The following is a 25613-nucleotide window of genomic DNA, read 5'->3' as shown; positions in this document are numbered from 1 at the left end:
ATTACTCTTTAACATCTTACCTAGAATCACACTTGCTAATGGTTTAAATTTTTCTGTTCACATAAAAAACCTGTTCAAACTATACAGAAAAATAAAAGATAATAAATGAGAGAATCTTAGCCTCTTGGGTTTCTCACTGAAATCTCTTAGAATTTGTTTTCATTCATAAATCTTGCTCTTATCTATTACAAATATACCTAAGCCTTAATTTTTTTTTAACAGGGAAGGGATTATATTTCTGCAATGTTCAACTTGCTTTTTTGTGGACTTTTTGGGGGGAAGAGGCAGGAATCCTGAGACTGGATCCCAGGACCTTTCCCTGGTAGGCAGGCAGTATTCCTGTAGCTGTGTCCTATGTTTAAGCTTTTTGTAGCACACACAGTTCTTTCTCCTAATTGTTTCACATGTAGTTTTCACTTGATGGGCCCACTATTTGTCTAACCTGTCCCCTCTGGTAGATATTTAAGTTGCACTTTACCCACACTTGATATAACCTATCTCCTTATGATGTTTAAATTGCTTCCAGTTTTTCTAGAGTCGATACAGTCAGCATCGTTGTACATAGAATTTTATCACTGTAGTACGTATATCTAGGGTTCAGTTTCCTGGCAGTGGAGTTACTGGGTCAGAAGTTACCTACATTGGGCCTTTGAAAAGTGACTTTGCCAGATGCCTTCCATGAAGGTTGAGTTTGTTTCTGCCAAGATAATATAACTGTGTTTTCCCACTTCACCTCCACTGGATGTTAAGTATTCACTGGATCCTTAGAGACACACATTTCTTTCTTACAGTCTGGAGCAAAAGCACACCACCAGCTCCAGACAACGGGACTTCAGCCTGGGGTGAGCCAAATGAAAGCAGTCCTGGGTGGGGTGAAATGGATGATGCAGGAGCATCGACCACAGGCTGGGGAAACACACCTGCCAGCGCTCCCAATGCCATGAAGCCCAGTAAGTAGACTTGGTTTTGAATTTGAGGAGTTTCTTGTTAGCTAGGAAACAAGGCACTCTGGTGAGGGCTGTTTTATTTAAAATGCTGAGTTGATGCAATTCATAACCTGAAACATTAAATAGCATCAATGGTAGTGAATGTTGCTGGCATGTGTTCAGATGTTTACAGTGAGTTAAAAGTCATTTATATTGTTGATTTAAAAGCAAATAAATGTCCAGGCATGGTGGCACACTCAGAAGGCAGAAGCAGGCAGGTTGGTTTCTGTGAGTGAATTCAAGGCCAGCCTGGTCTACATAGTGAGTCCCAGCACAGCCAGGGTTCATGATGAGACCCTGTCTCAAAAAATAAAATATAACAACAGCAACAACAAACAAACAAACAAACAAAAATGCAGGCTCCTCAAGCACTGTCCTCACATGTTACTGGGTTTTTTCCCCAAACCCACATTGTAGAAGAAGAAACCAACTTGAGCAAGTTGTTCTTTGACAGCATACATGCACATGACCCACAAACCCTAAGTGAATGTAAGGAAAAAGAAACAAACTAGATTTAGTATCTAGAACTGTAGTTTGAATATTGTGCATTTTTACCCAGAAATGTAAATGTGTTCATTGTAACTACTTGATTTCTCCTTTTTTTTTTTCTTCATATAATTAAGACATGATTTCTCAGTCATGTACTCACATAAGAGAATTTTAGGTGAGGGGTTGTTTGTTTGGTTTTTTGTTGGTTTGTTTGTTTGGTTTTTTGTTTGTTTGTTTTTTATCTGACAGAGATGTCATCAAGTTTTTAAATGAAGAATAAGCTACACTTGATGTAACTGGCAATTTGTAGTCACTATAATCTGCAAACTGTTATTTGATTAAAATGAGAATTTAGTATCAGGTGCACATTTCTGCTTGACTGTAACTTTCATAAACATGTTGCAACATCTCTTTTCTGCTGTTTAGCAGACTTAAGGGTTAAGGTTTTTGGTTAAATAATGAAATTTTATGGAATGCTCAAAACTTTAGATAAGAAAAGAGATTAAGTATATCCCATGAAACTCAGAACTCTGTGAGGAATATATTAGATTTAATCTAGAGTTCACAACCATGCCTATGGGGCTCTATTGTCTTTTAAAAGTCTTCATCCATTCCACTTCATAGACTTCTGGAGAAATCTGAAGACCTCATTCTCATGATTTCCATTGTGAAGTCAGTTGTGTTATCATGGGAAATAGGATCTTGTTAACTTGAAATAGATCCAGATTGCTTATGAGGCCTGACACAGATTGTTTAGCAGGACTGTAGGATTTTTATGGCCTTTACCAGCTTCAGAATCACCTCTCCTCTACCACAAATCCATCATTTTTCCTTCCGTATTCTGTAATATGTTCTGTTGGTCAGTGTCATTTGTAATTGTACCTCATGTCCTTTCTCTGGATGCTTTGAATGTCTAATGCTCAGAGGAAAGAGTAAATCATTCAGCTGATACTGGTGAGGTATGCTCTTCCACAGCCAAAAATGCCTTACATTTGATACTAAGTCTTATGATTAAAAATCAGATGCTTAGCCAGATGATGGTGGTACATGCCTTTAATCCCAGTACTCGGGAGGCAGAGGCAAGTGGATCTCTATGAGTTCCAAGTGAACCTGGTCTACAAAATGAGTTCCAGGACAGCCAAGGCTACACAGAGAAACCCTGTCTCGAAACAACAAAATCAGGTGCTTTTCTGTTGAGTATTAACTCAGGGCCTAGAGCTAGGCAAGTGCCCTACCACTGAGCTATAGCCTGAGACTCACTCTTACAAAAGAGTGTGTGTGTGTGTGTGTGTGTGTGTGTGTGTGTGTACAAGTGTGTGCGCTTGTGTGTGTAGGTTAGTTGGAGGTCAAAAGACAGTTTTGTGGAGTTGATTCTCACTTTTAAAACATTCAGATTACAGGGAACAAAACCAGTCAGGTCGTCAGGCTTGGTGGTAAGCGTCTTTACCCACTGACCCCACTTTTTATTTTTTTAAGTTTTTGGGTTTTTTTGTACAAGGTCTCACTATGTAGCTCAGCATGGCCTGGAACTCAGAGCCCCCAAATGCTGGGATTAAAAGTGTGATGTGAGCCTTGCCTCCTAATCCCTTTTTTTTGGAAAACGTTTGTTGAAAGGTCAGTTCTCTGAAAGGAAGTATCAATTGCTTAGCTTCACATTTTTTTAAACTTTTAGTATTATTTATTTTATGTTTAAGAGTATTTTGCCTGCATGTGTGTCTGTGCATCACATGCCCTCAGTGCCCTCAGAGGCTTTGGATTCCCTGGGACTGGAGTTATAGACAGTTATGAACTGCCGTGTGGGTGCTAGGAATTGAACCCGGATCATCTGAAATAGCAGTCAGTGCCATCTCTCTCACCCCATTTTTATAAAGAGATCAGTATGCTATGTATATTTGGTTTTAAATTCCTATTGCTTATCCGTAGGTGATATAAATCCTAAGCTTATACAGTATAATGCAGGTTATATAAAATTGTAACCTCTTGTACCATCTGGCTGTCAGTACTTTGAGTAACAGTCCTGCCTATTGCTCTTCCACAAGAAAGTCCCTTCACGTGGTTAGGATAAACTCCATGGGAGAGTTATGGCGTCACTTGGACCTGCTATAGCGTGGGATGCCACAGTTAGAAGAGGCAGCCGCCCTGTGCTTTGCAAGTGGGGATTTATTTGGCTTTCATAGGCCTGGTCTCAAGGATAGCAGCTGTCCCTGGAAGTCCTACAGGGAAGAGCCATTTTCCCAGCCCCCACTTCACTTGAAGAAGACAAACCCAGTTCTGTTCATATTAACAACATTTGTTTAAAGGGTATGGTAGTAGAACAGACTGGAGACTGGTGTCCAGTTCCCTCCTCTCTGGCTGTCCCATCTTTCTTTCCTTTTTCCATTCTGTCTTCTACATTTTATCTTTTCTTACTGAAGCCACGTCTAGGATCCTCCTCAGCTAATACATTTTAGATGTGTTTATGGACCTAATAAGCTTCAAATTTCCATGGCCTTGTTTTTTTATTCCCATTCTTACTTCAGTCTCATCCCAAACAAGGTAGACCGCTGGTTTTTTGGCCATACCTATTTGAAATGCCTACATTTGGTAGTATAAAACAAAGACTTCACTTCAGCAGCCCTGCTCATTAAGAGAACCAGTTTCTTCTCAATGAAATGTGAAATTCATATTCATTCGTATTCATGTTCACTATCCCACAAACGCACTCTTTTTGCTGGTTTGTTTGGGATAATGTCTGTAGTAGTCCGTGCTGGCCTCAAACTCCTGGTAATTCTCCTGCCTCAGCTTCCCAAGTGGTAGAATTGCAAGTATGCACCACCACCCAGTTCTGAAATTTCTTATAGTAGTGATGAGTTCTTTTAAGTTTTGAAATTACTATCTCCTTGGTTCCAGGAAGAACCATGGAAGCAGTCAAAAGATCTTGATTTTAAGGTCTGTTGTCTGCTCTCTTTAAGAATAATGCATTTGCCTTACCATGTAGCTAGAGTAGACAAAACTGCAAATATACTAAAATGCTGCATTTGCAAGGAATGTCTCTAATTTTGTTTCATGGACTTACTGCAAAGAATTGATTCACTCTTCCCTTAAAGATTCCAAATCTATGCAAGACGGCTGGGGGGAGAGTGACGGGCCGGTCACAGGAACTCGCCATCCTAGCTGGGAAGAGGAGGATGATGGAGGAGTCTGGAACACGACCGGCTCTCAGGGAAGCACTTCCTCCCACAACTCAGCAAGCTGGGGACAAGGAGGGAAGAAACAGATGAAGGTAGTGCTTCAGAAATGCTTCAGCTTGCTTATTTATTCCTAGAAGGCAGAACTGAGAGTTTGTTCACGGAGGGAATGAGGCAGCTGGAGTCACTGAGATTCTAAGTAAAGGGGAAAGTATTTCCTTATCAATTAATAACTACTTCCCTTGTACCCCCTCATCTTCCTGTCCCATGACTTTGAAATCTTGAAGTGGCACTGTGGATAAAATAAAATTTGTAAAGTGGAGGTAATTGAGTTTTGGTTTCCACGTTATAATTTATTTTAAGTTCTTGAGGCCTGCTTTAAAAATGCTTTGTACTTTTGCATTTAAAGACAAAGAAGTCCTATGGGTAAATCTCCACGAAAATGTAGAAAAGACACCAAAGGAAGATAATACTGGCTTTCCAGTAGTGATCAGTGAGTCTTAATTTTACCTGATTCATCCCAAGGTCCAGAACCCTTCTTCAGTAAAGTGAAAGCCAGCCCCATTTTTTGTGCTGCCGTAACTAAATGCTTTCCTCACATCCTGTGCCAGGCTGTGCCTTCCAACTCACCTTCCCCAGAGAGACAGAGACAGAGACAGAGACACAGGAGAAATAAGTAACCAACACCCATGTGCTCAATTTCACCCTGAAACCCCTGCTGCCCTGTGAAATGCTTCCTAGCCGATCTCCTCCTGGGCTTCAGATTCCCATACTGTCTCACGAGACCTTCAGGTAGCCTTCATCCCTTGACCTGAAGCTGTGGGTTTCAATACCCTAACTTTCTTCTGTAATATGGAGCAGTTGGTTTTTGTTAGAGACATTGGTTGAGGCGATTCTTCCTGGGTTTCCCTTCCCTAAGGACTTGACTTTCCTTTCTCTAGTCACTAAAGAAATTGCACTATACTGCTTAGCATCTTTGGACTCTCATGTTGTCTGGTCTGCTTTAGCAGTCTTTTGACCTTTTGCAAATTAGCAGTGGATCCAGATTGAGTGAAAGATCCTATTTGAATCCTCCCACTCAGGTAGTAACCAAGATGTACTTAATTGGGAGTTGAATGTTTCAACTCTGATGACAATGATTCTGACCTTCAATACTAAGGATGTTTTTTTTTTTGTTTTTTTTTTTTTTAATGTGTTAAAATACACATAATGTGCCGGGCGGTGGTGGCGCACGCCTTTAATCCCAGCACTCGGGAGGCAGAGCCAGGCGGATCTCTGTGAGTTCGAGGCCAGCCTGGGCTACCAAGTGAGTTCCAGGAGAGGCACAAAGCTACACAGAGAAACCCTGTCTCGAAAAACAAACAAAAAAACAAAAACAAAAAAAAAAATACACATAATGTAAAAATTGTCACCTTAACTATTTTTAAATATGCAGTTCAGTGGGATTAAGTATTTTCACACAGAGTTGTTTTCTTCTTAAAGCTAAAGGCTCTACACTAGTAAATTCCCTGTTTCTGCTTCCTTCATGGGGGATTTTTTTTAAAATATCTTAACTAAATATAAGTATCCCATTACTTTAAAAATACATATCTTGAGCCAGATGAGGTGGTGCACATCTGTAATCAGAGCCCTTGAAGACAGATTCTGGAAGATCAAGAGTTTAGGGTTATCCTAGGTTACATAGTGAGTTTGAGGACATCCTATCTCAAATAACAACAATAATAACAATTATGATATATCATACATAGCACATGGAGTTTTTACCTATAGAATGCACAGCTACACAAAGCCCAAACCACATCCCAGCAACCCCATTCCCCAAATCCTGCCTTCACAGGAGTGGGAATGGAGCAAATGGAGAAACGAGAGCATCCTAAGAGTCACAGACCTACCCTCCTTCGATTGTCCCTGGAGCTCAAGGATAGTATCTTTGTCCAGGCCTCTTTCCCACTGAGAACCAGTGACCCTTATGCTGTGAACCAGATGAAGGCTCCTTGGATGCATTCCACATTGTTCCCACACAGAGTGGTGTCCAGCCGAAACAGGCTCCTTTCCAAACAACACTCACCAGTAGCAGTTCTTTCCCTAACAGAATCCTGCTGGGGTCACAGGAGAGCATCTTACTAGAGGTGGCTGAGGTAGCATGGAGAAGTTAACGTTTTAAACAACCTGATACTGACTTCTTTCCATGTAAAAAGTAAATCTTTTCCAGTTCACTGTGATGAGTAGGAGTAAAAGCTGAACTAAAAAGTAAAATGGCTGGACTTAGGGCTTATTAGCCATTAAAGTAACAGGTGAAATATCAAAATGACAAGCTATTAGGTTCAGAAAGGTTAACCCTTGGCTTGGAAGGCTGTGATAAGGTCTGTGACTGAGGTTCTATGTTTCATTTCTGTAGTGCTCACTAAAAGGAGGAAACAATGATTCATGGATGAATCCTCTTGCCAAACAGTTTTCAAATATGGGATTGCTGGTAAGTTTTATTTTTCTCATGTGTAAACTATCCCAAATTTCAGACTTAGTACAAATTTAAGGACTACTGCCATGTACAGTACAAAATTACAGATTTAAATATGGGTGAAGCAATGTTCTTGGCCCTTAGAGGTAAGCATTATTATTTTCTATTTTATTAAGGAATATGCACCAACATTAAAAGTGCATTGTCTTTGTGGCCTTTTCCTTGGAAAGGTGGGGACAAAAGAGACACTTAAATGACATTTGTACCAGTGTTTACATCATTGTTTTTAAAAAGAAAACAACCAGAAAAACTATGATGGGATTCATTATCTAGAGAATAATTCATGCAGAATCTCTAATTTCCTTATCTCTTGGGAACACTGTGGGGACATCCTGTCCTGGTTGCCAAAAGACAAATGATTTAGCTTGGCTGCACAGTTCAAGATTTGATGACTTGACAAGTCACAAGAAGAAGTTGTCATTATTTGGCTACCACTTGTGGGATTCGGTCCAGCGCACTTAAGGATGACTTTATTTCTCCAGGCAGTTGTTGAACTAGTACTTTGTCCATAGCTCTACTGCGGTTGATTACGTGTGGAATTGAATGATGGATGGTCATCAAATTGTGATAGCAAAAATGTTACAGTATTCACTTCAGTTTAAAGTTCACTACAGAGGGTCTTGTGGGGTGCTTGTGGTAAGATGTGGCTTTCACATGCAAAATGGCACCTCTTCTATGATTAAAAATGTGTGTAATTGTTTCTCACTTGTGTTTGCTTTGTTTTGTTCAGAGTCAAACAGAAGATAACCCAAGCAGCAAAATGGATTTGTCTGTAGGTGTGTATCCATGGACATGACAGGCCCTTGGGATCTCCTGCCCTGTTTGAGTTGAGGCAGTCAAATTGATAGACATTTACCAAACATTTTGCTCTATATAAGATTTCATGCCAGACACAGTATAGAGGTTGAAATTTCAAATGACTGGAGAGCCAGGAAAGAATGTAAAGGAATGTTGTGTTCTGGGTGACCTGGTTAACTGTGAAAAAGGCGTGTCTACCTCAGGAGCCAGCCTTGCTCTACCTGAGGCGGTTGTTGCATGAAAAATACAAGCTTGACTGGACCATGCCTTATCAGCATCCAGATTTCTTTTTCCCTCTGTCTTTGGTTTTGTTTATTTGTTTGTTTTTTTTTTCTGAGACAGGGTTTCTCTGTGTATCCATAGCTGTCCTGGATCTCACTCTGTAGACCAGGCTGGCCTCGAACTCACGGATATCCACCTGCCTTTGCCTCCTGAATGCTGGGATTAAAGGTGTGTGGGCTATCACTGCCTGGCTCAGGTGGTTTTTTTGTTTTTGTTTTTGTTTTTTTTTTAAGTACTAAAAGCTAAATTCAGATTATTTTAATGTGTCTGTGGTACTGCTAGACTAGACCCTTAAGTTGACTGTACCCCAGGATGGTTCATCATTGACATACTGCTCCACTGTGACTAAAGCAGATAGGGACAGCCTTCATCTGTGGGGATTTTCTCAGTAATGCTCTTGCTCACCCCAGGGAACACAAAAAGAATCAAACTGAGTGTAAGAGAAAACAGTCCTGGATAGCAGTGGTAAACAGTGTTTGAGCTGTGACCCATTGTTGCTATCAAGCAAAGATTTGCTGGGCTCAGAAAGAGAGGAGACAGCCATTGCACATGCAGACCTGACTGAGCAGGCACCCTTGGCAGGATGGACTGTTGAATTCTTAAGCTTTGGATTTTAGGGGAACAGGTGTGCCTCTATGGTCTTTCTATTCCCATAACTACTTTAAAACTCCAACCATGTATCTAGCAGGTGCTAATAAGGAAAACAGGCAACTTCTCTCACTGAGAACATTTGACTTCATGAGTAAGATGTATTCATCCAACATATCAATTGTGATCTAAATACTGTTTAGTCAGTTTTTGCCTCAAGGCTCTCCTTCAGTCTTCCATGGTAGACAAGCTGTAGCAGGTATATATTTAATTTCTAAAAGCGGGCCCATATGTACACCAGGGACAGAACAAGCCCTGAACCAGTGAGAACTCTGCTGGTCTCATTCCAAAGAGTAGAGAGGATTTGTTGCCAGGACCCCAGAGAGTACGTGGACCAGGTTTCATGTGGCTCTTGAGAGCAATATTAAATCTTGAAGTTTTTATTTATGTTCTTTCAGATAAGAAATTTGATGTGGACAAGCGAACAATGAATCTCGGGGATTTTAATGATATCATGAGGAAGGATCGACCTGGTTTCCGTCCACCTAATTCCAAAGACTTGGGAACCGCAGACAGTGGGCCTTACTTTGAGAAGGTGAGTTGCATGCTTTGTTTAAGTGGATGAGAATCACTGTGTTCTTATTTGTTTTCTGATAGCTAATTCTAGAGAAAGCATAAACTTACTGAACTCAACAGGTAGAACATGAATATCACCTGCATTAATGTGGAGACATGAAAATAGATGGTGTCGACAGATGATTGGGCAGGAACAAGAGCCATCTGTCCTTACTGTTTGTGATGAAGCTCTGAGTGTTGAGATATTCATGAAGGTTTGAAGGAGGTCATGGGCACTTAGAGATAAGCTTACTCTGCACTCTTGTTCCTGCTGCTGTGCCAGCTACAGGCAAAATCTGGGCTTTGTGCAAACACGGGTCTCCTGTGAGCTTGGAGTTGGGGCGGGAACTCCGTCTTTCCTACTTCCCTAGTGGCTTATATTTAGGTAAATGGTATATTCTTCAAATTCTCACTCCTGATTGAAGCAAGTAAGTTTTACTCACTTGTTCTGATTTTTAGCATTTCTACTGAAATTATTATTCCTTGATTCAGAATATTGTTTTATAGTGCTCCTGGTCCCCATAAGACATTTAAAACCAAAACATGGAGATCTGGGCCCATAGCATTGTTGACTGTCTAGGTGACACCATATTCACAGGAGGATTGCCTGGCTTCTGCTTCAGGAGCCATACCACCAGAATAATCAGTATTAGACTTGTAAAAACAGTGTCTGGCAACCCTTGTCCTGGTACAGTGGACCAACTGGGTTACTAACTTAAGAGGAAGTCTCTGCAGAGGAAGATGACAGATGATGTCTGTTGGGCAAATTTCATCCTGGGTTATTGCTAATCCACTCTTACTTTGTTTATTCCTAGTGTGTCTCTCTTTCCCTTCTTGCATTCTGTTGCTTCACTAACCAACACTCATTGTGATTGGCTAACTCCTACTACCTTTCAGCTGACTTTGCCTTTCTCCAATCAAGATGGGTGCCTTGGGGATGAGGCTCCCTGCTCTCCCTTCTCCCCTTCTCCCAGCTACAAGCTGTCTCCCTCTGGTTCCACACTACCCAACGTCAGCCTTGGAGCAATCGGCACAGGGCTCAACCCCCAAAACTTCGCTGCTAGACAAGTAAGGAGGCCTCTCAGATTTGTAATTGCTTGGCTGTGGCCTCACCGTGGCCCTGGTCTTCAGTTTATTGCATCATTTGTCTGTCTTGGGAAACTTGTTGATTACTGAATGCACAGAATGATACTAAACGTAGGTTTTACATCTTTCAGCCCATAGAACCCATCTCTCTTCATGTTTCTCAACATGGATTTTACTTTAAATCTTTTTTTTTATCTTTTCATTTTTGGTTATAACTGATTTAGGAAACTGTGAATGAGATTCTCTAGGTACCTGATATAATCTAGTGATACATATGTCACTTTTTAATATTAGATTATATATTTGGCTGGAGAGGTGGCACATCAGTTAAGAGCACTTGCTGTTCTTGTAGAGGACCTGGGTTTTGTTCCCAGCACCCACATGGCGGCTCACAGCCTCCTATGACTCCTGTCCCCGGGGATCAGACACCCTCTTCTAGCTTCTGCTGTCACCAGGCATACACAGGATGCACAGATGACTTACATGCAGGCAAAATACTCACATACCTGAAATAAAAATAAATATTTTAAAAGCCATTAGAATATAGAATAAGTAGGATTCCTGGGGTCTCTTTAGTATATCTGCTAACCAAAAATTAGTAGCAAAACTAGTAAGATTAAATATGTGAGGGTTACAGGATCTTAAAAAATCTAGCTTTTTGGAACTGGGGATTTGGCTATCTATTGTCTTTAGAATTTAAACCACAGTACTTATATGGAGAAGGAGAACCTTAATAGTGAAGCGTTGAAGAGTGGCTATTGCTCAAGCATTGGCAGTTGTCAAAATTAGTTCTCCAAGCAAGGGCCACACAGTAGCATCAGAACAGGCAGGGCCCATCAGGTGATGATGTGTACTCACTCTCATAGGCCTGAGGGGATTCAGCAAGGCTGCCAGGGTCTGTGGTAGGTTTATGGAGAAAACCAGGAATCTGGGGCTCCCCATGCTGTTACAGCAAGAATCCCTAAAAGTAGTGTTTCCCTAGCTGTAGTTCTATGACTCCACACTTGCCACTGTGCCTTTCACCTCAAGATGAGCACAAGGACATGAATTATACAATGTGTGGTTCAGTCCATTCTTTCGTGTCATGACTTTTACATGAACACTAAAGGCTAAGGTAAAACAGGACCTCATACCATAGTCAGGTTGTGCACAGCCTGTCATGTGCAGATATAAAGTAGACTGTGCTGTGTCCACATATTCAGATTAGTTATCTCTGGATTGGAAGGAATCATAGACTGTTTTTCTGTTTTCTTCCTCTAGTTTCAGTGTTTTATCTGTCTGTTTTATACTTTCCTAAGGGGGATGGCTATATATTGCTTATATGAACAGAGAAAAACAGTATTTTGAGGATACTTATTTTACATTTAGATAGTAGAAAATATAAAATACAGTGTGGTTCCAGTCTCGCATACATACCTAATTCTATTAGTAGGTAAAGTCAAGTTCAATAGAACAGCCACCAGCTTGGCTTTGAACTTTTAAAAAAGGTAATTCCTCATCTTGAGTGGATTACTGCAAAGTCCATCAGTCTATCAGGTTGGTGCCTATGTCCTATCCAAATGTAGTTCTATTTCAAACTGCTATCATATGGAATTTACTAAATTTACTTCAGCCAGTCATGGTAGCACATTTTTAATCCCAGTACTTGGGAGGCCAAGGCAGGAGGACCAGGAGGCAGGAGTTTGAAGCCAGCTTGGGCTACAGTGTAAGATTCTGTCTCTAATAATAATAAATAATAATATTTGCCTAAATCACAGAACATTTCTATTCAGTTTGCTAGATTTATTTTAAATTTATATACCTTTCTGAATTAAACCCTGGGTTGAGGCAAATAACCTCAATAATTAGGAGGACAAATACATAGGTCATCTTAGAACTTCCACATATACCAGAAAAGCTTGAACAATAGTCAGGTAAACCACCATTGCATGTGTACAGCCTTTGAATAACTGTCTTCTTAATTCCTAGATGTAATGTTTTTGAAGGCCACACATTTGTTTGTCCTTAGCAAATCCCTGAAAATCAGCAAATCTGAGCCAAAAAAATGAGCTAAAGTGCCATATTAAGATAGCAGGAGGGCTGGAGAGATGGTATAGAGGTTAAGAGGTCATGAGTACAATTCCCAGCAACCACATGGTGGCCACCACCATCTATATTGAGATCTTGTGCCCTCTCTGGCCTGCAAGCAAACATGCAGGCAGAACACTGTATACATAATAAATAAAATAAATTGAAAGATTTTTAAAAAAGATAGCAGGAAAGCATGTTTATAGACTACTATTGGCTTGCTTGTACCCACTTCAAAAACATCAGAATGTTGTGTGTGGCTTCAGACACCCTTCAATTTTGGCAGGAAGCTGAGAATCTTCTAAAAGGAAAGACTGAAATTTAAAACGACTCTAGCATGGTGACTCTCCCCTTTAATCCCAGCATTTGAGAGGCAGAGGCAAGCGGACTTATGACTTTGAGGCCAGCCTAGTGTACAGAATGAGTTCCAGGACAGCCAGGGCTACATGAAGAAACCCTGTCTCAAAAAGCCAAAAACAAAACAAAACAAAAATAAAATTACTCTAAGCTGGGTGCAATGATGTGAGTTAAACAGCCCTTGTTTAACTAAATTTTTAATTGTTTAATAAAATTTGTGGTAGATCTTTGACCTTTTATGATATATACAGATTTTAAATGCCATTTCTACTTTATGTTTGTAATCATTTTTAGTTTTAGTGCTTTTTAAGTTCATTTATTTGCCTGTAGCAGTCTCTTAATCTAATTTTGACTCATTAAAGCCATCACAGTATCTTTAGTGTTCTGGAACTTAATGATGCTATTTAAATTCTTTACGATTGTCTTACCCTGTGTTAAACTGAAAGTAGCGGCCTCAGTTTACAAATGTGTTATTAGCTGTCTTTTCTAAGATGTTCAGTGGGGTGTTTTCAAATGAATGATTGGTGGGTCATGGACATTGGCAAATGATGTGTGCATCCTGTTGACCAAGGCTTTATGAAGTTCTGAGAATACCAAAAGGAAGGATTAAACTGGTACAGAAAAAAAAAAAAAAATAGAAAATGACAGTATTGTGGTTTTAGTGAACATCATTGGAGAGTTCCAGTGTTTTCTTAGCACAGAGGGAAATTCAGTTACTTTGTTCATGTAATGAGGAAGGAGGCCTTGGGGAAGATACCCTTAATGGGCCCTTTAACTCAGGCCTTGAACAGGCCAAGAGTACATGGTGTAGAGAATCTCAGGAGGCCAGGTGTGATGGATAGTGCATGCCTCAATCGTAGCACTTTGGAGACAAAAGCATTTCAAGGCCAGCCTGAGCTACTTAGTGAAACACTGTTGGGGTCGGGGGACAATCCTCAGACGGAGGAAACAGTGGCAAGTCCTCAAATGCAGTTTCTTTCCTAAGAACTTTCCTTAGCTAGAAACAAATGAGAAAGTCAGGGCCCCAGGAGCCCAGCTCCCCCTGTTCTGGTTGGAGGATTAGAGAGGAGCTCAGTGAAGTAGTTCATTGGGGATCATGGAACTGTGCTTCTTTTAAAAAAAAAAAAAAAAAAAAAACTAGGCTGATATTTATCTTTTTGAATGAGAAGTTACAGGTGAGTAATGTTTATTTCCATGACCTAGAATGATATTTAATATATCTTTTTCTTCTTAATCTTAATGTAAGATTGATGAGCATTTAGCATGTAGCAAAGAAAGCCAACAGATTGAGGACATGGAAGTGTATTCAGAGCTAGAGTGGGGTCCCTGTGATGGCTGTGATTGGTTAAGCCAACTGATTGAAGGAAGTGATACCAGAGTGCTACTTTACAACTGATAGTTTGATTATAGTGTATATTTTTACCCAGGTGCCTTTTAAGATGGATCTCAGATTTTAAAGTTTGAGAATTAAATTTGATAAACCCAGATTTTTGTGGTGGCACATACCTGTAATCCCAACACCTAGGATGCTCACCTCAACTTTGAGCCTAGGCTGACTACAGAGTGAGACCCTGTCTCAAAAAGGCAGTCTTGAAGTTTTGCACAGCCTATTCCTTTCAGCCACAAAGAATGTAGTGCTACTTCTAAATGTGACTAAATTTAACCCTTTCAGTTTGTAGAATTTATCTGATCACCTGTGGCGAATGATATGCCCGTGACTCAGTTTGAGTAACTGTCCACCAACATCCCAACATGAAGAGCCCCTAAGTTCTAAAATGAATGCTGTCATTCCATGGACTAGGGATCTTGATTCTTCTTAGGAATAGAAACTAGAACTAGAACTGCTGCTTGACTGTTTTCTTGAATTGACAAAAAGTCCTGATGGATACTGTTCCCCCTGCAGGGCGGCAGTCATGGTTTGTTTGGAAACAGCACAGCACAATCGAGAGGCCTGCACACTCCAGTGCAGCCACTGAGTCCTTCTCCTGGTCTCCGGGCGCAAGTGCCTCCCCAGTTTATCTCCCCCCAGGTAAGAAGTTCTGTGTTCCTACCTTTGAGAGTTAGAGAGCATTCAGGTTGGGGCCCGTTGTTCCTGCCTGGTTGGTGCCCACGAAAGAAGGAATGGTTACAGCTGGACATTGGGCAAATCCAGACGCCAAGTACAAGACTGTTAGAACAGAATGTCAGCCCCCTTTTTAAATTGCATCACACATTCAAAGTAGATACTTTGTAACTACTAATCGCCTAATACTGTATTGGTTTGGTTTGGTTTTTGTCTTCTTGTTCCTAATTGAAAACAGTTTATAAATTCTAAGGTGACAGTGTTCAGAAACAGATTGCCCTTGGGGATTTGCCTGAAGATAAACAGAATCATGAGATTTTTCATTTTTCTATAGAACTCTAAGGAGCTGTGTGCTAAAATACTGACTTCCTACTCAGAGAGCCTAGAGCTGGTGAAGAGGCCATTCTGATGGGACTGTGCAGAGTCAGCAGTTAGTATGATAAATGTCATAGATGGTCAGCAAAGTTTGGGGACCAGGGTGATGCTTCACCTGATTAAATGTTACTAGCATCACTAGCAGTGACATTTAAACTGAACCTTGAAGAATAAATTCAAAATTTTAGGTATAGCCACATTAACAAAACCTTCCAAGCCACGGAAGCCTTGTGCCAGTGCAGTAATAGCTGGCAGTTAATGTGTTGAGGAAAGGGAGTTTGTGTGAATGATTAGTGTGAACAGGTTGATAGAGGTGCATGCATTCCTCAGTGGGATGGAAAGAAATTAGACAAGGAATTGGGGCAGACTGTGGCAAAACTATGCATTGCTCAGGAGTTTGGATCTTGCCCTGTAGGCCAATCTTTGTCAACTGGTTTATAACCATGACCTGGGCTGCTACTTAAAGGTCTCCCTCATTCACTCTATTAAGATAGGATTCTTGGGATTTGGGGCCTGCTCAAACCTAGGTAGTTTTCTTGTTTTTTCTTTTAATATGTATACACTATATGTAAGTTAATATAATAACAAAATACACAGGTTTTTGCGAGTGTGCGCATGCAGTGTCCATGGAGGCCAGAAGAGGTCATTAGATCCTCTGGATCTTGAGTTACAGACAGTTAGCACCACCTTTGTGCTGGGAACCAAACCCCAGGTGTATGTGTCCGTGTCTGCCTGTCCTGTCTTCCCTCCTCTACTTGGCTGGGTAGTTTTTGTGTGGTGGCTGTTGTAGACACTGGAACATTAAGGTTTTCCAGTGATGATAGGGAAGTGCGTGGTCTGGGAGATGATGGCAGTAAAGACAACAGGCTGTGTTTGCTTGGTGGAGTTACTGGAGCTGCGGGGAGCAGAGCGGGCACAAGCAAAGTGACAGTGGGGGCCAGACCCACCCATCTCGGTATGGCCCATCCCTTCCTCCTCCTGAAACAGAGCTCACTTGCTCTCAAGCACCTTAACTATAGTTCTCTGTCCCCTCCCGCCTCCCAACACTGCATCATCATACTGTCCTGGTGCTCGTTTCTCAAGCTTCTCATAGCATACAACCACCATTAGGTGACTTCATCTATTCTACTCATTAATACTGAGTTCCAAAATTGTGCCTGCAGTCAGCATTTTTTTTTCAGCTCCACAAACTGCTAGATATGCCCAAAGTAGTGTTTAAAAAAAAAAAAAAATCCCCTCTTCCAGCTAGGTGTGCTCCTATTCTGAAGTTGCTTACGTCAAAGATCCACAAGCTAAACTATGATCCTTTCCCACATCACAGTCCACATTTCATTCGGTAAATTCTCCCTTTAAACCTTGACCCAAGCTGTGCGGTGGTGGTGCACACCTTTAATCTCAGCACTTGGGCAGCAGAGGCAAGTGATCTTTGAGTTTGAGGACATCCTGGTCTACAGAGAAAGTTTCAGGACACGCCAGGGCTACACAGAGAAGCCCAGTTTCAAATAAAACAAACAAACCAAAAACTTTGATCTAGAGATGGCTTCTTGCATATCATTGAGGATCAAGGTTCAGATGCTAGCACTACATAAGGAGTTGGGTGTCCTACAACTCTAGCTACAAGAATCCCAGTGCCCTCTTTGACCTTCATGAAAACACAGAGCCACACATCTGCATGTGCACACGCACAAGCACACACACAAAATGTTTACAAAGAAACAACCACCTTGATCCAGGCTCTGACTGTTTATCATCTCTACTAATGCAGTCCCTAGCAGGATGCCATCATAGATAGTCTAGGGCCTTCTTGCCTGTCTGTCCCATTCTGCTTCATTCAGTTGTTGCTGTCTATAGTCAGAGTCACACTAGTCCACTTCTACAGCCACATTGTCCACTCCGGTAGTTATTAGCAGGGGAGTACTTGAAATGTGACTATTACTTCATCATCATTAAGTTTAAGTAGCTGCACCCAGCTTGTGTCTGTTTCAGCATTACAGAAAGCTCTGTGTGGTCCTGATGTACAACATAGGGTACATCATGCTGTCCCTTGACTGCAGATCCTCTCCTGGCTTGCTCACTCACCTAGAACGCAGTATTTACTGCCATCTTTAAGGTTCTTGGTGACCTCACCCAACCTATACCTATTGTTTACTCATGTCTCTCCAGCCAAGTGACCCCAAAACACCAGTCACCCTTTTAGAACACTCTTGTCTCAGGTCGCCAGTCAGCTCAGTCTTCACTTCCTTGCCTCTCTACTTGAAAGCACCTTATCCAAGATGCTTTCTCAAGCTCAGCTCTGAACCTTTACAGTACCTCCCGACTACTCTTGTTACCTTACCCTCCAGAGGTTTCCTCTGTCCTTGTCTTTTTACCTCTGCTTCTTGAGTCAAGCTTCACAGTAGCAGGGATTGCAACAGTTGTGTTGTAGCCCATTGACTTTGTGCATGAATAGGCATGCTATTCATATATGTACTCACGTACTGCAGGTTGCTGCTATAACCTGCCGTAGTTAACATGATTGTCGCGTCCGCCTCGACCAGCAAGGATGACGCGATGCCAGACTCTTCTCTAAGCAGTTTATTCAGGAACCTTGAACAATCTTCTGACCCCGGGGATAGTCTTTTTCTTCTTCTCTCTCTCTCTCTCTCACTCTCACTCTCTCACTCTCCTCTCTCACTCTCACAGTCTCTCTCCCAGTCACTCTCACAATCACTCACTGGGAAAGTCAGCCCACGCCCTTTATAGCCACTGGGCAAATCAACCCTGTGGTGCCACGTGAACAATGCCGCTAGGGTCAGACATATGCAAGCAAGCCAGATTAGGTCCAGGTGTGCAGAAGCAAGCCAGATCCTAGCCTTAGCCAAATAAGAAGCACCTGCCATCGGGAAGGCAGAAGCCAGACGCTGCGCCATCTTTGGGGCACGGCCGTGCACGGCTCTCTACACATGATGTCTTAGTGTTTTCTCCTGTTGCCAAATAATCTTCATGTTGGTTCCCCACTCACTCTCTCTCTTTCTGTTCTTGGGATGGAACCCAAGGCATGCTGAGTAAATAACATACAACTGAGCTATACCTCAGCCCATATTGATCATTCTTTGTTTTTTGTTCGGTTAGTTGGTTGGTTGGTTGGTTGGTTGGTTGGTTGGTTGGTTGGTTTTTCGAGACAGGATTTCTCTGTGTTACAGCCCTGGCAAACTCACAGAGATCCGCCTGCCTCTGTCTCCCAAGTGCTGGGATTAAAGAGTGCTGGAATTAAAGACATGCACCACCATGCCCAGCTCATTCTTTGTTTTTGTTTTTTGTTTTGTTGTTGTTGTTGTTGTTCTTTTATTTTAGGGTTTGGTTTTGGTTTTGGTTTTGGTTTTTTGAGACAGGGTCTCACTATAACCCTGGCTGGCTTTAAAATCATAGAGATCCTCCTGCCTCTGCCTCCCTAGTGCTGGAATTAAAGGCATGTGCCACCACACCTTGGCAATGTTAATCACTATTAATGAATGTTTCATTAGATACATTTACCTTAATTTACTTAACACTCTTCCCCTTTTATTGAATACTGATTTGTTTCTGATTTTTTACTATTATAAGTAATCTGCAGAAAAAAATTATACAAAAAACCTTCATCCATATTAGTTACTTTCTATGTAGTGCAGCCTGGTCTTGAACTCGTGATCCTCCTGCCTTACCCTCCCTAGTGCTAGGATCACAGGCATGGGTCTACATTATTTCTAAACTTAGTTGTCCAGAATGCAGTTGGTTTTTTTTTGTTGTTGTTGTTGTTGTTTGCTTTTTCGAGACAGGGTTTCTCTGTGTAGTGTTGGTGCCTGTCCTGGATCTCGCTCTGTAGACCAGGTTGGCCTCAAACTCACAGAGATCCACCACAGCTCGGCTTCAGAATGTAGTTTTTGAGGTTGTTTGTTTGTTTGTTTGTTTGTTTGTACGTGGGTGGATTTTTTGGTTTTGTTTTTAATTAAACATAGACACTGAGACTTAACATTTAACACTTACAAGGCTGGAAATGTTGTTCAGTGGTAGAAAGTTCACGCAGAGTATGTGAGGCCCTAGGTTCTCTTCCCAGCACAGGAAGGAAGGAAGGAAGGGAGGGAGGGAGGAAGGGAGGAAGGGAGGAAGGGAGGAGGAAAGAAGGAAGGAAGGAAGGAAGGAAGGAAGGAAGGAAGGAAGGAAGGAAGGAAGGAAGGATTGATTGTTACAGCCTTTGTTTCTACAGTTGCCTTTCCCTCCATCATTGGGGTATTCAGAAAGTAATTCTGGTGGCTTTTGTTGTGCCTTTACATTTCCGCCATTTTGCACCTGCAATGTTTTGTTAAAGCCATATTGATTGCAGCAAGGTCTTCACTTTCTCCAGCTCAGCTGGAGACGAGGCTTTTAAGCCAGCATAATTAACTCCCCTCAATGGGAATAAGCAAACCTGTACTTTAATTATTCTGTATTCTAGGTTTGAACAGCTATTTGCTAAGAGCATAGTGGTGATGCTTTCTGGTCCTTTTGTAATTCATGGAAGGAGACACTGTATATCTGCAGTGTCTGCAGAGGCAAGGGTAAATAGAAAGAGTATAACTTTTTTTTTTTTTTTTGGCTTTTCCAGACAGAGTTTCTCTATAACAACCCTGGCTGTCCTGGAACTCACTCTGTAGACCAGGCTGTCCTTGAACTCAGAGAAATCTGCCTGCCTCTGCCTCCTGAGTGCTAGGATTAAAGGTGTGCACCACCACCACCCTAAGTATAACTCTTAAAGTAAAACTTTCAATTTAAGGAGCATGTGCAGTGGTGCAATGTAGACATAAGAATGTCTTATGTTGGTATGCTTTTCTCTATCTGGCCATCTTTACTGTGTTATTAATTTTGCCTTTTCTTATTTTGGACAGTGAAACCATATAGTGTATAGGAAAGAATATACAAAGCCAGATGGTGGTGGCACATGCTTTAATCCCAGCACTGAGGCCAGCCTGGTCTGCAGATTGAATTCCAGGATAGCCAGGGCTACACAAACCCTCTCTTGGGGAAAATGAAAGAGTATATACTGTATGTAGTATATAGGAAAATTGTAGAAGGTGTGTTCCACATACTTGTCATATACTGGGATGGGAGCCAAATCTCACAGGTGTGGTATGCTCATACTGTGCTATGAATTCAGCAGTTCAAAGAGAGATCAAATAACTTTTTAAGTTGGTTGGTAACGCTCAGCATCACCAGTGTCTCTTAGAGGATGGAGAGGAAGCAACCAACCTCACAGTAGAGTTGGTTGGGTAAACAGATAGGACTGAGATCATGGAAAAAAATGAGTTGATGGGCCAAAAATATAGCAAGTCTGAACTTGACCAGATATTTCTAGACTACAAAGTGTTTTTTTAAAAAATAGTCGTTCATTCTTGAGGATGTTCAGAGGTGGTGACTTGAAATTAATAGAGGACTGCCAGATGTGGTAGCACATGCCTTTAATCCCATCACTCAGGAGGCAGAGACAGGCGGATCTCCAGCCTGATCTACATGGTTAGTTCCAGGACAGCCAGGGCTGTGAGGAGAAATCCTGTCTCAAAACAAAACAAAAAAATTAATAGGGCATTGAGCCCTTTGACTTCGATCAAGGTGCTAAAGAAAGGTAAGATCAGAATACCCGATGGGAAAGCAGTGAATGGGGTACAGATGGGAGGTGAAATGAAGAGAGATGCAGAGATTAGAGCACAGACTAAGGCAGACATGAGAAGGGCCTTTAGAATTTGTTTCTGTGTGTGACTTAATTCCCCTCCCCCCCCCCTCTTTTTTTTGAGACAGGGTTTCTCTGTGTAGCTCAGGCCATCCTGGAACTCCTTTGTAGACCACTCAGCCATGACTTAGTTCTTTCTTATATTAGTGTGTAGCACCTACTGGTGACCAAGGAATGCTTCTATTGCTTTGTCTTAAGTAAGATGGGGTGGGGGTGGGGCTGGAAAGATTGCTCAGCAGCACTGCACTCATGGTGGTCATAGGATCTGCCACCTTCTTCAAACCTCCTTGGGCTCCTGCATGCACATGGTGCACATACAAGTGTTTAGGTGCACACACATACATATAAAGTAGTCTCCCACGTGTTAGAATTAAAGGCCTCACTACCAGGCTCAGCCCAAAGAGCCTTCTTTATTTAAAAACAAAAAAAAGCCGTTGTTGTTTGAATGTTAATGCAATATATCACCACAGCCCATCCTGGTCTACAAAGCGTTCCAGGCCAGTCAGGACTATACAGTGAGACCTTGCTTTAAAAACAAGAGAAAAAAAAAAAAAAAAAAAAAAAAAAAAGGAAGAATGAGGAGGAGGAGAAGTTGGAGTTCAGTGATAGAGTGTTTCATCCTTACTACCAAGGCAGAGTAGGACGACAACTAAAAATCAGGGGCTTATAACAAATTAAATCTTAGAGCAGAGAATGAATTTATGGAAAGAAAGTTAAATGTTAAGACATTTGTTTGGCTGATGAGTTTCAGGCTGGGCCAAAGTTTTAGTTGCATCCTCCTAGATTATCCTCCGAGCTACCTAGCAAGTTCTGCATTTCCATCCATGGTCCCATGGGCCAGCAAAGTGGCAATAAGTAGACAAAAATTATTTGAAAATAACTTGGTAAATGATTCTTAAGTTCGAATAATAATGACAGTGTGTTCATTTAATAAGCATTTATAGAGTATCTGCATGAAGATAAATGTAATAAATAAAATTAGAGACCCATTTGCATGGGTTCAGTATTACATTGTGGGTGGAACTAGGGTTGTGGCTCAGTAATAGAGCGCTTGCCTGTCACTGATCCAGGCCTTGGGTTCGTTCTTCATCACTGCAGTCGTAAAGAGAACTCAGGGAAGCAAAACATGTAAAATACTGCTGGTTCTGATTGGTACTGAGCTCTTGGTTGAATAGAGAGTTAAGATGTGATCACTAGAGAAACAGACCCGAGGCTCTGTTAGAAAATGTCTGGCTGGGCGGTGGTGGCGCACCTTTAATACCAGCACTTGGGAGGCAGAGGTAGGCGGATCTCTGTGAGTTCAAGGCCAGCCTGGTCTACAAAGCGAGTTCCAGGACAGGCACCAACACTACACAGAGAAACCCTGTCTCAAAAAAAAAAAAAAGAAAGAAAGAAAAAAGAAAATGTCTGACTTTAAGCAAAGTGCTTAGGGTTGGCTGCACCTACTCGAGACTATACCTAGAAAATTACTTTCTGTTGTTGGTTCTGCATTGAGAAACAGAGGTGAAAGAAACAGGTGTGTTAGCTTGAAGGTGAAGGACTGGGGAATTCTGGTCTTGTCTCCTGAAGCACCATCCTGTGACATAAGAATGGATATTTCTGAAGTACATTTCTAAGTCTTTGGGATAGATTAACTCAAATGTCTCAAACAAAACATTGAGGTTTTTATTGGCTAGTTTAGTTGGTTAATTACTTTCTATTCCTGTTTTGGGAATAGGCAAATAAAATTCAAAAAGGTTAAATAAGGTACTTGTTCTGAGTCACACAGCTTAGAAATAATAGACACTGGGGTACATGCCTAGTCAGTCTGTCTCAAGCCCTAATATCAGTTTTGTTTTTTATTTATTTTTTACTTACTTATTTATTTTGGTTTTTTGAGACAAGATTTCTCTGTGTAGCTGTGGTTGTCCTGGAATTAGCTCGGTACACCAGGCTGGCCTCAAATTTAGAGATCCCCGTGCCTCTGCCTCCTGAGTGCTAGGATTAAAGGTGTGTGCCACCACCATCTGGCTTTTTTATTTTTATTTATTTATTTCTTTGTTTTGCTTTGTTTTTCATTTTTCGAGATAGAGTTTCTCTGTGGAACAGTCCTGGCTGTCTTGGAACTCACTTTGTAGACCAGGCTAGCCTGGAACTCACTGAGATTTATCTGCCTTTGCCTCCCAAGAGCTGGGATTAAAGGCATGCACCACCACCACCTGGCTTTTTTATTATTTTTAATGGGGGTCTCTATACATTGTCAGAGTGGCCCAGAATTTCAGGGCTCAGGAGATACATCTGCTTCTCAAGGAGTTGTGACGAAAAGACATGTACTGCCTTGCCCCATTAACACCAAGTAAGCTCTTAACCCGTATTCTGTGTGGAGGCTTTAGGGTTGTTCTCTATGGTCCTACTGACAGCGGTACCAAGATAAAAGTACAGGCAGACAGACCTTTAATCCCAGCGTTCAGGAAGCAGAGAGGGCAAACCCCAATGAGGTTGAGGTCAGCCAAGGCAACATGGTAATAAGACCCTGTCTCCCCTGCCAAAAATACATACATACATACATACATACATACATACATACATACATACATACATACATATTCTTATTTGTATAGTAAGTGCTTTCTGGTAAGCGTTTTTGTTTTGTTTTGTTTTGTAACAGTTTTGTTTGGGGGGCTGTTAAGACAGGGTTTCTCTGAAGTAGCCCTGACTGTTCTGGAACTTGCTCTGTAGACCAAGCCACAGAGATCTGCCTGCCTCTGCCTCCAGAGTGCTGGGTTTAAAGGCATGTGCCACCACACCCAGCTTCTGGTAAGCATTTATTAGCTCTAAGCAGTTAATTGTGTTTTGCTGTATGGCATGTTTCCAATTCTAGTTTTTCAATTAGAGAAAAGCCATATTGTCATTAGATTTTTTTCTTAAAGATTTTTGTCCTGACTTAAAACTTCATCATTTTTTACTGCAGGAAATTAGAAAGTCTTAGGAGAGAATTAAAAGGGTCTTAAGAGCTTTCTAGCCCAGAGATAGATAACCACTGTGAACACTGTAGAACATGTTGCAGATAGTTCTCAAGCTGACTGTGCGTGCTTTAGAGCTAGCAAGTCTTTTTCACAGGAGCAAAGGGGGGGGGGCATTATTTTGATAAATTCTAAGGATTTTCCCTCTGTCTTCTGGTTAGGTTTCTGCCTCAATGCTCAAGCAGTTCCCCAACAGTGGCCTGAATCCAGGTCTCTTTAATGTGGGGCCTCAGTTATCTCCTCAACAAATTGCCATGCTGAGCCAGCTTCCACAGATTCCCCAGTTTCAGTTGGTAAGTAGCATGTTTTGCTCCTGTTGCTAGAATGGTTATTTGCTTCTCTTTTTTCCTTTGCATTCATTTCCTTCTCTTTGTCACTTTGTGTTCAAACTTTTATACAGATGATTAATTATGATTTAAAATTGATATATCAGTTTGTCTGAAGGTGGCCCTATCTATAGACTAGGAACTTGGTTATGGTGCTTTACATGCAGACTCTCCTGTCCGTCTCAGGAAGCTGCAGTTCCCTCATTGTTTTGTAGGCATGTCAGCTTCTCCTGCAGCAGCAGCAACAGCAGCAGTTGCTACAGAACCAGAGAAAGATTTCTCAAGCAGTTCGCCAGCAGCAAGAACAACAGGTGTGTGGGTGGGGAGGTGCCCTAGTGTTCTGGGTGAGGAACGACTTTGGCTTAATGGCTGTTTTGGGGTACTGGCTTATCATCTGTCCATTTCTCTTGGGTCTTTCCGTAATGGATGCTGACCTGCAGCTGGCAAGGATGATGAGTGCTCTGCAGCAGCAGCAGCAGCAGCAGCAACAACAACAACAGCGGCAGCCTAGCATGAAGCATTCGCCATCTCATCCTGTTGGGCCTAAGCCACATTTGGACAACATGGTACCCAACGCGCTGAATGTGGGACTCCCAGACCTTCAGACCAAAGGGCCAATCCCTGGATATGGTTCTGGTATGTTCTGTGTTGTGGCAAGTACTTAATATAACAACTGCTTAGCCAATCCTGTGGTAGGGGTTGGCTTTACATTATCCTCCTTTGCTTTTTCCTTTTAATGTTATTTATTTTCTTTCAAAAACTTTTTTTTTTTTTTTGGAAGCCATGTGGTGGTGGCAGTGCAAACCTTTAACCTCAGCACTCAGGAGACAGGAGCAGGGGGATTTCTGTGAGTTCAAGGTCAGCCTGGTCTACAGCCAGGGCTACACAATGAAACTGTCTCAAATTTTAAAAAAAAAAAATTGAGATTTATTTTTATTTTGTGTGTTTTGCTTGCATGTTTGTCTGTGTACAACATATGTGCAGTGCCCTAAGAGGCTAGAAAAGGGTGTTGGATCCCTTGGAACTGAGTTACAGATGGTGGGAATCAAACTCTGCTCCTCTGGTAGAGTAATCAGGACTATTGACTGCTAAGCCATCTCTCCAACTCCCCTCTATGTTTTTACAGTAGATAATGGTATGTGGTACATGTCTGTAATTCCAGCACTGAGAAATGAA

At 41.6% G+C, this 25613-nt stretch overlaps 1 protein-coding gene across 8 annotated transcripts in view; it reads left to right on the top strand.

The window, feature by feature from the left end:
- The window catches only part of Tnrc6b (trinucleotide repeat containing adaptor 6B), a 233866-nt gene that overhangs the window by 188721 nt on the left and 19532 nt on the right, over nt 1-25613 (top strand). For 5 of the 8 annotated variants that reach the window (XM_059248169.1, XM_059248162.1, XM_059248163.1 and 2 more), the window contains 10 exons: nt 792-950; nt 4562-4737; nt 7041-7115; nt 7891-7936; nt 9287-9423; nt 10341-10511; nt 14857-14982; nt 24273-24404; nt 24653-24748; nt 24878-25073. In XM_059248169.1, coding sequence (XP_059104152.1) covers nt 792-950; nt 4562-4737; nt 7041-7115; nt 7891-7936; nt 9287-9423; nt 10341-10511; nt 14857-14982; nt 24273-24404; nt 24653-24748; nt 24878-25073 — 1314 coding nt within the window. The remainder of the gene's footprint in view (nt 1-791; nt 951-4561; nt 4738-7040; nt 7116-7890; nt 7937-9286; nt 9424-10340; nt 10512-14856; nt 14983-24272; nt 24405-24652; nt 24749-24877; nt 25074-25613) is intronic. The other 3 variants (XM_059248166.1, XM_059248167.1, XM_059248171.1) reach the window with 3 other exon arrangements.

Source organism: Peromyscus eremicus, chromosome 20, assembly GCF_949786415.1.
Source record: "Peromyscus eremicus chromosome 20, PerEre_H2_v1, whole genome shotgun sequence".
In the NCBI taxonomy this organism is placed as follows: Eukaryota; Metazoa; Chordata; class Mammalia; order Rodentia; family Cricetidae; genus Peromyscus; species Peromyscus eremicus.
The sequence above is the reverse complement of the archived record's forward strand: the minus strand, read 5'-3'. Positions and strand labels throughout refer to the sequence as shown.